The sequence below is a fragment of the Varanus komodoensis genome, unplaced genomic scaffold, assembly GCF_004798865.1.
Source record: "Varanus komodoensis strain SLA01 unplaced genomic scaffold, ASM479886v1 scaffold1, whole genome shotgun sequence".
Classification (NCBI taxonomy): Eukaryota; Metazoa; Chordata; class Lepidosauria; order Squamata; family Varanidae; genus Varanus; species Varanus komodoensis.
In genome coordinates this window covers 94,717,693-94,731,816 of record NW_025335268.1, presented here as the reverse complement: position 1 = coordinate 94,731,816, position 14,124 = coordinate 94,717,693, and the positions used below count along the sequence as shown (strand labels likewise).

Sequence of the window (14,124 nt, the reverse complement as noted above, 5' to 3'; positions counted from 1 at the left end):
AAAATCATGACAACTCTACTTGCTTTGTATTATATTTAAGGTAAGAAAAGGGAATGAATGATGGATGGCTGCATCCCCAGGTTTGATGGTTTATTAAAAGTCTGGGGAAGCTCCAAGTGGCACAGTAAAGGGATGACTTAGGATACTACGCCTTTGAATCTAGGTTACTAAAAGACTAGTTCCATGTCATTTGGAAAACATTATAACATGGTAAGCAGCTTTTTTCCTAGCTCAATTTCCAAATGAGCAATGCAACACGTTTGACCAAAAGTCAAAGCACTTTTAACCAGTTCCTGTAGTCAGCTAGATGGATGTGGGAAATATTTTTGCTGCAGATCACACACGGACTTTGGAGTTCTTCTGATGGTCAAGCAGTGGTAGATCTGGAATTGCCATGTTCAGAGGGTACCTGAGCCTCAAAGTGATGATGTGCAGGTGTCATGATCAAAATGTAAAGATCATAGAGACTGCCTGATTGGTGAATGTAATAAGGGCACTGGCTGAGGAGGACTGAAGTCATAAATCCTAGTTGTGGGGGAACCTCTATATTGTGCCTTGGGTTGCTGAGCCACCCTATGGGGATGAGTAGCTACCAGCCTGGTTCTTTCTCGACGCCATCTTTAAGGACAGGAAGTTGGGCCTCACAAGTGAGTTTGTGTTGTATTCACCTTGAGGTCAGAGCAAAGGGATTTGGCTTATAGAAATGCAGATGCAAATTCTGTGATGAAAGTAAGTTGTGAGGATATTCCCAAGAGAATAGCAAATTGTGAGGGGATGAGATTGAAGGCTGCGTGAGTGGAATCCCACAGGAAACATGGATTGCAGTGGCCTCATGGTGGCAGTGTTCTTGTGCTTGGACATTTTGAAAGTGGGGGTGGGGAATATATTTGGAATTTTTCAAAACGGTGTGTGTGGAATGGGCTTGATCTGTCTTGCACACTTCAAGAACAGATGTACAGGTGCAAGCATGCTGGAAGCTGCAAATTATGAAAGACATGCTGCTAAAGCATGGTTAGCACAACACGGAAATGTCAGTCATGCAACTTTCCTGGGCATGTGCGTTTTGTCTGTTTCATCATAATCTTTCAGCCTCTTTGTCGATTGCTCAGTCTCTAGGTTTCCTTCAAGGATGGTCATGGTGGTGGCACACGAGGAATTGTTAGATTTGGGGAGTTAGGATCCAGCAGCCAGCCAGATCCCTTTATTGGTACATCTTGATAAACTGAATAGATGAGCAATACTCAGGCAAACTGGGTAAACTAAACTGGGTGGCCTGCAAGTAAAGCTATTTCACTATGATTCAGAGAGGAGCTGCCAGGTTCAGTCCCGTGATTCCAGATAATCCATCTTGATTCTTAGCCTTGCCTCATCAAAATGTTCATTTTTACTTCAAAACACTTGGCATGAGCAGAGAAAAACCAACCTCCTTCAGCCTCCTTCTGCACATTCCTTCCTTTTCTTATATCAGCACCGTAAAGGTGCTTCGCATCAGGTAGATGCATAGGATGACTGGGTGACATGCAGGCTGACTGTCCTCCGGTGTGGTTTTTGTTGAACTGTGCATTATTTGGCAGAAGCAACCCCCCCGCTTCACTTTCCACGTGTGCCCAAGCTAGTTTGCAGCTAAAACCGGGTAGGAAGCTGCCATTCTTTTCTTCCAGAGGGCAGGTTCCTAGAGCAAAGAACAAAGCTCCCAAACGTTGCAACCCCGGCATAAGAACAACACAGCTGCCACGTTCCTAAGTGATTGTCACCACTGTTAGGAATGCCACGCACTTTGCATGCCCTCATACCTACACTACTTCAGAGCAGAGCTGAACGTTTCTTAGATATTTCAAATTAGAACCAACATTTCCTAGAATCTGGAGATAGTTTTTGCTGTTTGCAGGATTACAATAGGAGAGAAATAAATCTCACACTGGTGCTTAATCAAAAAAGATATATTCTGGAATATGTTCAAGACTGCCGGTTAATGTTCAGGGAGCAAGTCACCTTGGGTTAGTTATTCCACTCTCCAGAGATCATTCTTGAATAAATTTCATCCTTGTCCCTCTTCTTTTGGATTCTTTCTAGCACTTCAGCCACGTCCACTAAGCTTGTGTGAATGGCCATCTTTCTACTTGTGATAATCAATCCAGTCTACTTAGGAAAATGAAGTTTTAGAAGAGATGTGGCTTAGTACTGTATATGGAAAAATGAGCCATTCAGTGGAATCGCGACCTAAGACTATGAACTCTATTTTCTGGCTGCAGTTGCATGTTGCATGTCACATTCCGTAACCTTTGCAATGCAGAGAATACAGAGCAGCCTCTCCAACTTGGTGCTCTCCAGACTACAACTTTCTGCATCCCACAGCCAGCTGACTACAACTGCCAGCATCAGGGATACGGGAGTTGCAGTCCCCCACATCTGGAGGGCCTCGGGTTGAGGAAGGCTGATACAAAAAGCCCGAGAGCAGTGGATTCCTCTGTTACCAGAGAAGTTCCTTTTAAAGTTCCCCTACACCAGCTGCCTCTTCTCCCCAGGATGCGTCACCTGGGAATAAGCCCCTGTGAAAACCCCCTCTGTGTGAGAGTGAGGGTCAGCCCCTTACCGCTTGCCTCGCACTGGGCAGCCCCCACCCACCCTGCCCTCCCTGGCAGTGCTGTTGCTATAAATATTCATTCCAGGATTAGCTTGGCAGCTGATCTCGGCACTCAGGAGCGTGGAAAGGTGCCAGATGGAGAGGCAGAGGGATACATTCGCCCAGTGTTTGCCATGCCTCAGGCTCAGTTGGTGGTCTGGCATCCTGCAGTGGTGGGCGCAGTCCCCTGGCAGGGCCGGCTGGTGCACACGCAGGCTGCTGAGCTCCTCAAAAGTGACACACGGGTGCACTTTCTATAGTCACAGCATTTCTGCAAGCGGTAGGGGCAGGCAAATGAGAAGAGCTGGGGAGGAGAGAGAATGTACAGTGCAGCCAACAGGGTGCATTTCTCAGTGAAATGCCTCATAATTGGTTCATGTAACAGGGTGGTCAGCAGCCCCTTTCCGAACACAAACTGTTTGGAAGAATTAAGTCTATAGACCACTCAGTGTCTCTCGGCCTGTGAGGTTCCATGCATACCTCAGGAGCAGTATTTGCATTAAGTGCTGTTCCAAGCCACAGTCTTGCCACTCACTTGACATTACCCACAAGGCTTAAGGTGTCTTGAGATGCGCTCACAAAATTCAGTGCCGTGATGACAGCAGTGCATGTGTGAGAAAGAGCCTGGTCGTCATGGGATGCCTACAGAATGGGTCTTTTATTTGAGGAGGGTTGCCTGCTATCAAGGCCAGCCATGAGGCAAGTGCCTCCAGCAACTTATTTTGGGGGTGTCATGAAAAGGCAGCAAATTGATAGTTATTCAGGGTGCCACCCTATGCATGTTTCGACAGAAAGTGCTACAAGTTTCAGCCAGACTTTTTCTATTCAAACGTGCATAGAATTGTGCCTGTAATGTATTTTTACTGCATTTTTGGTACCATCACTTTTGCGATTTTCAGCCTTGGGTTCCAATATAACTTAGGCAGCAGTAGGTGCTACACACCTTTACCTGGGGCTATCCCCTGTGTCTCCACCTCAGGCAGGAATTACCTTGGGCTGGTTTTGCCCACCATCCAACACCATCATGTAATAGAGGAGTTGTCCAGTCCCTGTTTGAAGTTCTGCATGGTTGGAAAGATACTAAGAACAAAGGCTAGAGCTGAGGAGATCAGTATGGCCAGAATCCAGGATTGTCAGTCCAGTGCTAATTGGACATCATGTTTCCTACAGTGCAGCCTGGAATGTTTAAAACTGCATGTTGGATTCTGCAAGTTAATGGCTTATTCTGCCGTTACCGGAGAGAAAGTAGCAATGGGCTGGATGGGAATACTATTGGACTAGATGAGCTGAAAAGCTACTCCATTTTTTTTTAAAGTATGTTGTGGAGGAAGACGATTCCTGCAGGCTTTCTGAAATGAAATGAGTATTCAAGGTAAGGTGGGTAGAACTTGTAAAATTTGGAACGAAATTGAGTTCATCCTACCAAAGAAAGAATCATTGCAAGGATGGGGTCCAACAATACATGGCTTGGCTTGGACCTGCCTGTAGAAGAAGGGGTGTTTGCGGTCTCAGAGGGATGAGCTGAAAGTGGGACTGCTGTGAGGAAGAGTGACCAAAGATCTTGGAAGGACTGAGGATTCAATGGGGATCTGTCCCATAGAAAAATGGGTAATGCATGGAACAGGGGTAGGAGAACATGAATTTAACAGCAAATTTCATCTCCTTGTTTTTCTTCTCCCAGCGATAAATGGCCAAGACCAACAGCCGCCCACCCACCTTGCGGCCCATCACCAGAAAGCTGCCACTGAGGTCGTCCAGCTGGGGACAAGGGCAGGTACCTGCATTCTTCATGTGCAGTACCAGCTTCTTGGTGTCCTTACGTTTCAGTGGTCCCACTTTAAGCAATTTCTTCTTCTTCTGGGCAGCCACCAGTCGCCTTTCCCCATTCTCCTTCTTGATCTCTTTGATGCGCATCTTCACCACTGTTGGGAAGCAAATGGGTAACAGATGACATCAGAAGCATGGGGGCTAGAGCAGTCGTGGGCAACTTGAAGCCCTCTTCGCATTTTGGCCTACAGCTCATATCAGCTCTAGCCAGCACAGGCAATAGTGAGGGCTGATGGGAATTGTAGTGCAACAGTTGTTGCTGGTCTAAAAGTTGCCCACCCCAGACTAGAAGGTGAAACCAAAGGGAAAGAAGAACAAGACAGGGATATGGGTTCAAAAGGATGAGGACTGTGAGGTTAATGGGGTTGGTTTATCTGATTTTGACAGTTTCAGAGCTGGCCATTTAAAAAGATGGAAGGAAAGGGGAACAGTAATGGAGTTTTCCCAGACACATAGTCAGGATCCAGTCTGCCTTCTTATGACTGAATGAAAGGTGACGTAATTAATTTCCTCCTGCAACTTTCTATTAATTTATGTTCCGGACATGATGGACTTTTGTCTGTCACAAACCCAAACCATCATTTAGACAACTTTGGCTTCATGGGTTGCCTATAAAGTCCATCACAATTTCAGCAGGAAAAGTGGCCACAACAGGGAAAGCTCACCCAGGATTGTCTCTTGCCCCCACTCCTCTGCCCAAGTAATGGACAAGAAGAAAACGTGGCCATGGACACTCGCAGCTCCATGGGGCTCACATGAAGGAATGTGAACTGGGGCGGTACCAGGTTAGCTGCAGGCGGAGCTGAGCCTTCTTGGCCACAGCTCCAGCTCATGCAGCTGCTGTTGCAGAACGTGCCGCAGTCGCGTCCCGACTCTTCCGTGCCACAGTATTCTACAGATGGGTTGGGCAGATGCTGTAAAACGCCGTTCCCTAACTGATGTCTTCCAGGTGTGCTGAACGGCAACTTCCATCAGTCTCACCAAGCAGGGCCATGATGGAATTGTAGTCTAACACATCTAGAAAGCACCACTGTCTGTTCAGTCTGCTGTCCGGTTGATAACTATAGCTGGGCAACAAGTATGGTTCATTATCTTGAAATTAAAGTGGGCCAGGACAGCCCTTCAGTTATGCACAGTTGCTTGTCAAAGAGGACACCTGGCCATCCTAGGTTAGGTAAGAGGTCTGACATCCTCTCAAACCCCTGGGTTATATCTGATGTCAGACCTGCACAGAGTAGGACCATTCATATGAATGGGACACACATTGGATTCGGCTCATTGTCTCCCGTTTTCACTGTCAGCTTCTGCCTGGGATGATCATCCTTTCTAGGACTGTACATGCAGGAACTGCATCATGATTCTTTTACTATGATCCTGACTTTCCGATATAAATCATCTGCAAGGCTGCAAATACATTCTTCGTCGTCTTAAGTGGAGCGTCACAACCCTTGTTAAACAAAAACTAACACAAAATATGATTTTAAAGTATGGATTAAACAGCAGCAGAAATGCTAATAAAATAGTTACAAGTACATAGGATTAAAATCTCAGGTAAACTAGATGAAGTTGGGCAGTATGTTTGCATTTTAACCCTCCAGGATCTCATGCCCCCCATTTTGTCCTTTCCAGAACCCTGTGAAATAGTCTGCTGAGAGACAGCAACTAGTTTAGCCACTGAGCTCTGTAGTCATCCAAGGCCATTTGAGCCACATGCCTGGGGACTGAATCTGGGTTATTTCTTGCAACGCATGGGCACTTCCCTTTAGCTATAGGTGTGGATTTAAGGCTGCATACATCAAAGCCGACACTTTCTTTCTGTGTTCAAATCAAGCTGGAAGCCATTTAATTTCTGAGGGAAATGGATGGGGTTCATGGAACAAGGGAATAGAGATAACAAATATGGAGCTTCTTTTGCATTCCTGCTGTGCCAGGGGTGACATCTTGGGACACCCCTCCCACAATGCCTGGTTCTGAGGGAGGCCCCCCTGAGTGGCAAGCATTTGGGCTTTGCCAGCTCTCTGAAGAACGGTGCCAGCTGCTTCTTCCAGCCAAAGCAGCTCTTTAGAGAACCCACCCTCTGTGTGGCTCGCACTGAGATGATTCTCAGCAGCTGTCAGAAGGTGGATAGCCAGAACCTGTCCTGTTCTGCTCTGAGGATCTGGAAGAGGGGGTGCCTGATTGACCTGGGGAGCACAGCTTTCTCTTGGGGTCCTCGGGGCAAATCAGAGGCAGGCACTGGTTGCAGAGAGCCCTGCTAGGTGTGCTGCGGTAGCAGCATTGATCACAGCAGCAAAATGGGCTTCTGAGGCTTTCCAGAGCATCTGCTTTTGCACTGCTGGCGGGAGGCTGCTCCAGAGAGCCCTGGCTGGAGAGCAGCTGGCAGGGCTTCTTGGAGCACCCGCTGGAGGTGGAATCAGGTTTTCTGCATGTGTTTGGGAAGAAGTGCAGAATTCACTGCACTTAGACTGATACGAGTTAAAGTTCAAAACATCTGGGTGGCACCTGGTTGGAAAGGGGGGATGTTAAACTCCCCTCTACCCTTTGTTTTCTGAAATACTCCTCCCCTGTAGGATCGAAGTAAATAAAAAAGACTACACTGGTGCAAGTTGAGACTTTGTCTTCTGAGCTGCTATGAATTGTGATGGTCAGGTGCATGCGGCAGATTTAATGTTGAGTGTAGATTGAACTGTAGACAACCCAGATGGAGACCTCCAGATCCCTGTGCTTTTGGATGAATGGCTTACCAAAGTCACTGGAACACATCTGCTCCATTATGCCATCAGCTTTGTGCTCTATCTCACACTGGGTGCAGATCTTTGATACTGTAAGATGCAAGAAAGGTAAGTATGAGCCAGGGCCAAATATTGACATGCAGGCACTCATCATGATCATCTGCAGAGCCGTGTTCCCATGGAGCATCCCAAAATGCAGCCGCTATCTTGGCTCATACCAAGACACCAGTTCCAGCCACGTTTATCTCCACCAGGAGTAGGTTTTTTTGTAAACCAGAGAGGTCTTAACTGGTCCTTCAAGACCAAGCTACCCAACAATATTTCATATTACAACTGGAGCAACTTATTGTTACTGGGGAAATTAATCTCACAGCAATCTTGGGAATTGCAGCTGATGTCACAGGGACCAGGGAGGCTTGAGGAGGGCAACAGAAGACAACAGCATCCTTGGGAATAAAAGGGCCAGCCCTGCATCCCTGCCAGCCCTGACTCCACTCTTCCGCTGGTCAGAACCCAGCCAATGGATCAGGGTATCTTTCTCAACCCTGCCTCTTCAGCTTTCTGGCCACAGTCTCATGGGCAAACTACTTGTAGGGATGATGGCTATTCCCAAGCCCAGCCTGTCTGCCTCAGAATGAACTTCCTTTGACTTGCCATGAAATGACTCCAACTAACAGAAGGTTTGGGAGTTTGGCTCATCCAAACAGGAAGCCCCTAATCCTTATTGGAAAGGGTTCTGAACAGCTGCACGAGACAGTATTTTGAGCAAAATACTTGTTTCTCATGTAACTGATCCTTTTCCACTCCCCAAATTCCCTCTCTCATGCAGACCTCTGTCCTTGTCCCGGTAAAGCATTTACTGCCTCCTGGGTCAAAAGTGGTGTACATTAAGGTGGGATGGGTGCTGGAGGGGCTCAGGGAAATCAAGGTGTTTGTGTAGCGCAATGCAAGCCTGTGTGTGAAGGTCCTCGGCAGGAAGCACACGGGCATAACGATCATCTGACGAGTGGAAACAATAGCCTCATCTATAGGCTAAGCAAACACAGGCTAAAGCTGTTCCAAGTAAAACTGAAGAGCAGTCGTCTTCTTGGAGCTCAAGAAACACTTAGTGGGGCCACTGATTAGAGCAAGGCTGGGCAAAATGCGCCTTGTGGGCACAGGTTGCTCTCCTGTCCCCTCTGCCAGTGCTGCCACATTTGCAGTGGCCACAAAAATGAGAATCCTTTTTCAAGAAATCAAGGTGCACGGGGAATCTGCCCTGTTGGCAAATGGAATGGTGTTCCCAGAAGCCTCTTGAGTGAGCTGTTCTGTCTGCATGCTGCTTCCTGCACATTATTTCCTTGAAAAATTTCTGGTGGGTTCTGTGCAGGAATATTGCAGCACCCCCGACCCTCAGACACCCACCAGCCATGGATGAGAATAATTCAGGATGGTTCATTGTTCCTAGCAACTTTTCGAACCTGTTTTGGCTCCCCATCTTGGTGTAAAGTGAAAGGATACTGATCCTCACTTCAGCTGCTAGGATGGGACCCACATGGGGGCTACATAGTGACTGAGGGGGAATTGCCTGAGTGGCAGTCTTTTATTTGGAGAAAATGAATGAGCAAAAAGCAACAAATGCTGGGAAAACACACCAAGAGGGATGCAGGGAAGGGCCAAGTTCCTTTAATAGCTGTGTGGAAAAGATATTTCAGCAGATCTAGCTTTTCTCTTGCAGAGCAAACAGCTACGGTACCCACCTTTGTACCAATACTGATGGCACAACAATGTAGAGATGCTTTGCTTCTAGCTATCTCAGGTTGAGTAGGAAAAAGGTTTCCTACTACAACTACAGCCAACTAAAAACTGGTATCTTATCATTGTTTTGGATTAAAGGTATATTTGGGGTGTCAAAAATGTGAAGGCTATTGCATGAAGAGATTGTTTGCTTTTATTATTATCACAGTGCATTCATATCCCGCCCTTTTCCTCTTGTGAGGAACCCAGTGTGACTTATATAGCTTCCTTTTATCCTCGCAACAACAACCCTGTGAGGTAGGTTAGGGTGAGAAGGAGTGACTGGCCCAAAATCACTGAGTGAGCTTCACGGCTGAATGGAGCCTAGAACCTGGATCTCCTGGATCCCTGGTCCAACGCTGGAACCAGCACAGCACACTAGCCCTCAGTTTTAGCCCCTTTAAATCACTCCTCTTGTACTTCCCACCTTTGGAGCTCACCAAACACAGCACCAACTACCATCTGCTCTCCAAGTGAGCACGTGGAAGTCTTTTCAGGGAGCCATATGCAAGAAGTCTGCCATTGCATGGGAGAATCTGTAGTTTTTAAATACCAGCATTAGACAAGAACAGAACATCTTTGATGTGCTCTTGAAGCCATGGATAAGAAATACATTTAGGAAACATCAGCAGCAGTTCTAAGCATCTCAAAAGTTGGGATGATAGGCCTGTGGGGGTGAAATTAATCAGTGGGAGGGGAGGGGGGGGAGAGAGAGAGAAGGAGAGATCCACCTGCCTAGAGATCTTTTGTTGCTTTATTCTCCAAATGCAGCGACTTTCCTTAAAATGCAGTCCCATGAAGTCTTAGCCTCTAGGACATTCCTGGAGATCAGGCAGAGAGTTGTATAGGAGGGTGATTTTAGTACTGTATTAGATGCTAGAAGTTGTGGCTAGGTAGAAGCAGGTGGTGTGCCTATCTGTACTACTTCTGATTCCTGCCTGTATACCTGCAAATAAATCTTTGGTGCTCATTCCCCCAAGGAAATGAGCTGCCCTGAATTTCACAGTGTTTGGGGAGGAAAATAATATACTCTTCCTCCATGGATTCTCTGGAGTTTAAGGTGAGCCTGATGGAAACCCGTCAGTGGAAAATGGTGCTTATCACACCCAGAATGGAATCCACTTTCTGAGTATGTGACTAAGAATATGGAGAGATTTTCCCAGTGTGTACAAACTCTGCTGTAAGTTAGGAGTCATGTGGTGCCTCCATCAGCTGTGTGGCCCAATTTTTCTTACTAGGAGGATAAACAGTCTAGAATCCCAGTGCTTGTAGTGCTCCCTGAATTCCAACTTTGTCAGGTGTTGTACTGTGCTCTGAATCGCTTTGAAATTTTCCTTTCTTCTTGATTTGATCAAACACTGCCTCCCATTGGCTGATGTGCCAAATATTTTGCTAATGACTGTGTATAAATAGAAGGGGTATTTCTAGGTGTGGGTGAGTGATAGGTGGGCAGGCACTTGCTTTTCTGTCTGATCCTGTAATCCCCTCCCTGTCATTGTTGTTATCCTGGCTGTGTTTATTGATTGGAAATCTTGAATGTTCTGCTCCAATTACCTCCAAGTCTAGATACCTGCCTGGAAGAACTTTTGCTGGGAGCATGGAATGCAGAAGACAAAGGATCGAATACTGGAGGAAATGTCACATATAATGGGAAGCCTGGTGGCATGGTGGGTAGCGTGTCAGGCTGGGATTTGGGAGATCCACGTTTCAGTCCCCACTCAGGGATGAAGCCCACTGGGCACTTTGGGCCAGTCACTGACTCTCAGCCTGACCTATGGAGAGGAGGAGAATTATGTAAGGTGTGTTTGGTTCCTTGCAGGTGGAGAATAAATACAGTTTCCTTCTATATAGGAATATGTAAAGGCAATGCACATAGAGAGAATATCTCAGGGCAAAGGAAGCTCTATTGAGTAGCATTCAAGTCACCAAAAAGAGCAAAGTATGCATCTGTCTAGACTGGCGGCTGTAATACACAATTTCACCATAATGGAATAAAAACAATGGTATTTTTTATCAGGCAGGAGACAGATAGAAGAGTGTAAATATTATGAAGACAATCAAACAAAAGGACACTTTCCTCTCTATTTTTTAGTTGCACCAAGAGTTTTTCAAAGTCACAGGTGCATGACAAACACCGGCAAGTTTGCTTGACCGTGGTGTATGAAGGGAAACTATATCTGATATTGGATTAAGAAGGCACTTGCTGCTACAAGGTGGGGAATGGACTCAGTTAGCCAGAAATATGGGGTCAGACCCCAAGCCTTGGTGCAGCTCATTGCATCTGGTGTGGTTTATCCCTCTGCCACTGAGGAAAAGTTACTTCAGTTGGAACCAATGAATACTCAAGGAGCTGGGAAATCGATCCATGTGACTGGAAAATAATCTGAAGCCTGGGGACCAGCTCTAACAGTGCTCCTATTTCTGCATGTTGTGGGGCTAAGACTCAAAGTCTAATGGAGAGTGTGAACGCAAGCAGTGCACCCTCGGGACTGTAGCCCCAGGAACGGTCTCCTCCTGTCCCAGGGCCCTTCCAGCCTCCCTCCCCGTGCTGTTACCTGGTGGTTGAGTAGCCTGGCTGTTTCCAAACTGCACGGTGATGCACAGGTCATTGTCGAAGGGAAATTTGTTGCAGTTGAGCATTTCGGGCCAGGGGAAGCCATAGGATTCCATGACCGGCGCACAGGAGTCCCGCACAACCTCACACAGCGAGCGGCATGGGTAGATGGGTCGGTCCAGACAGACGGGTGCAAAGAGGGAGCACAGGAACACTTGGGTGTCCGAATGGCATCGCTTGGCCAGCAGGGGAACCCAGCTGCTGGCTTGCTGCTTGACCTCGGGCATGGACTCATGCTCCAGCAGGTTAGGGAGCCGCATGCGCTTGTAGCCCACATTGTGGCAGAGCTGCAGGTCGGCTGGGATGTCCGTGCACTGTGGCTGCTTGGTATAGAAGCGTCCCTGCTGGAAGCTGTCTGACGGCCAGCTGTAGTAGTCGTACTCCTGGCTCATGGATCGGGCCCAGCCCTGTGCGAGCACCAGCAGCACCGCACCCAGGGCGTCCCACGGGCAGGGTGACATCACGGCTCACACAGACACTCCCCCTCTGTGCCGCCTCGGCCGTGTGCGTGTGTTTAGGGGCGACAATGTGGTGGAGCAGAGTTGCCACAGGTGCCAATGGGAGCCAAGCTGAAGGACGCTGCCCTGCCCCCAGCCAGCCAGCCAGCCAGCACCTGGCCTAGAAAGCCACTCTCTTCTGCCTAAGGCTGCTTGGTTGCATCTGGCATCATCAATGGGACGGAGTGAGCTAAAGCCAGACCGAATTGAAGTCTCTGCTCCGGGCTGTTTAGCACCACCCCCTCTAGGCTTCCAAAGCAGCCCCTTGGGGGGAGCCAGCAGCCAATCTTCTCCAGGCACGCTCCCCCCTCCCAGGGCTGAAGTGGGAGCTGGCCACGAGGATGTCCCCACCTCCGACTCCGGGCCACTCCTCCAGCCTCCCCCTGCCCCCGCGCCCGCCTCTTGCTTCTTGCTTCTCCTGCTCAGTTTTTACTGGCTTGTTCCCATCGCCGGCACAGAGAGAGGCATCGGGGCCCAGCTGGCATGATGATGAAATGCCATGAAGCTAATATCAGAAAGGATGCAATTTTCCTGCCTCCAACCTTCACCTCTGGAGTGCTTTAAAAATAAGCTCTAGACTGTGTGAAAGCAGTTTGCCTTTTTCCCTTTCTGGTGTGAAAATATGTACATCCAGAAGGCCCCAGAAACACCTGAAAGCATTTGACAAGCCTGTCTACTGAATTCTCGGATAACTAGTAAATGTCCAGCTCATTCATTAAATATTGAATATAATGATCTATGACTTCTGGCTTTTCAATTTGCACATTAAAAACGAATGGTGGTGGGGAGCCCAACAGTCCCAACACTAGTCTATTTTAGGCAAATAGATGGGCAAATGTCAGAAAAAGAAAATTGGATTTGCTACTGAGAACAGGTAAATGTGAACCCCGTTTGAGGTTGTTCTTAGGTCTAGGAAAAGCACACAGTAATGAAGGGATCCTGACAGAGGGAATTTGTGGAATGGGGTGCCATTATCGAGAGACCAGATTCCTCTACTTCCTCTCTGGAATTAGACCTAGATTTTTTTTCCTTGGTAAATAAAGGATGGGGTTAAACCAAATACAGGCAATGGCATCCAGATAATAACATAGGAGAGTAAAGGACAGGGATGGGAAATTTGTGGTCTCTCAGATATTGTGGTCTACAACTCCATCAGCCCTAGCCACCATAGCCAAGGGTGAGGGATGATGGGAGTTGTAGCCCAAAACATATGTAGGGCCTCAAGTTGTCTACCTCTGGCTTGGAATCAAAAGGGCCAGTTCTGGATATTAAATGAGTACTTAGTAATGAGTACCTGGCCTTTTTCTGCATGCAAATAAGAGCCCGTGTGGTGTAGTGGTCAAGAGCAAGGGACGTGAACTCAGGCAATCTTGGTTTGAATCCTGGCTCAGCCATGGAGCCCACTGAGTGACTTTGGGCCAGTCACAGTCTCTCAGCCTAACCTACCTCATAGGGTTGTTGTTGTGGGGATAGGATTGAGAGCAGAATGATGTAAGCCGCTCTGAGTTCTTTCAAAATTAAAAGAAAAAGACAGGATAGAAATCTAATAAAGAAATAAATGCCTCACATGTCACTGTCCAGGTTGGAGTAGGAATAGGAGTGAAGAGAAACCCAAAACCCTAATCAGAAAGGTACCGTTATAACAGTGACTCCATAACTGGGTCCAGGTGAGAAGGACCATCAGATTACTGGACACCACCTAGTGATGAACGTTGATGGTTGAGGGGAGTGTTCTTGATTTAAGAGGTAGTTCATCTTGAGTATTTATAACAGGTACTCAGCATTTAAGGATTCTGTTCGTGAGCTGGCCATCCCTCGGCCTAACAAACTTGATGACTAAGCGGATGTTGAGCTTTTTTTAGGCTTATGGCCTTGAATAACCTCACTCTACAAGAGAAGCCTTTTTAACAGGTGTGACTCAGGACTTTGTGGCTACCATGACTACCAGCCGCCAATCCTGGTGTGCTTTTAATCCTACACACAGGGCAGGTCACACGTCAGCTGCCCTCCTTTATGATTTTCAGGCCTTGTGGCTTTTTGTCTGACTCTACAGTT

At 47.4% G+C, this 14,124-nt stretch overlaps 1 protein-coding gene across 1 annotated transcript; it reads right to left on the bottom strand.

Moving 5' to 3' along the window:
• Nucleotides 1-4,201: 4,201 nt before the first annotated feature.
• Nucleotides 4,202-12,033, bottom strand: SFRP5 (secreted frizzled related protein 5). Its single transcript, XM_044450171.1, has 3 exons — nt 11,514-12,033; nt 7,195-7,272; nt 4,202-4,545 (listed from the first exon to the last, which is right to left on the bottom strand). Exons 1-3 carry the CDS (start codon nt 12,031-12,033, stop codon nt 4,202-4,204), a joined length of 942 nt encoding a protein of 313 aa, XP_044306106.1.
• Between the last annotated feature and the right edge of the window lie 2,091 nt (nt 12,034-14,124).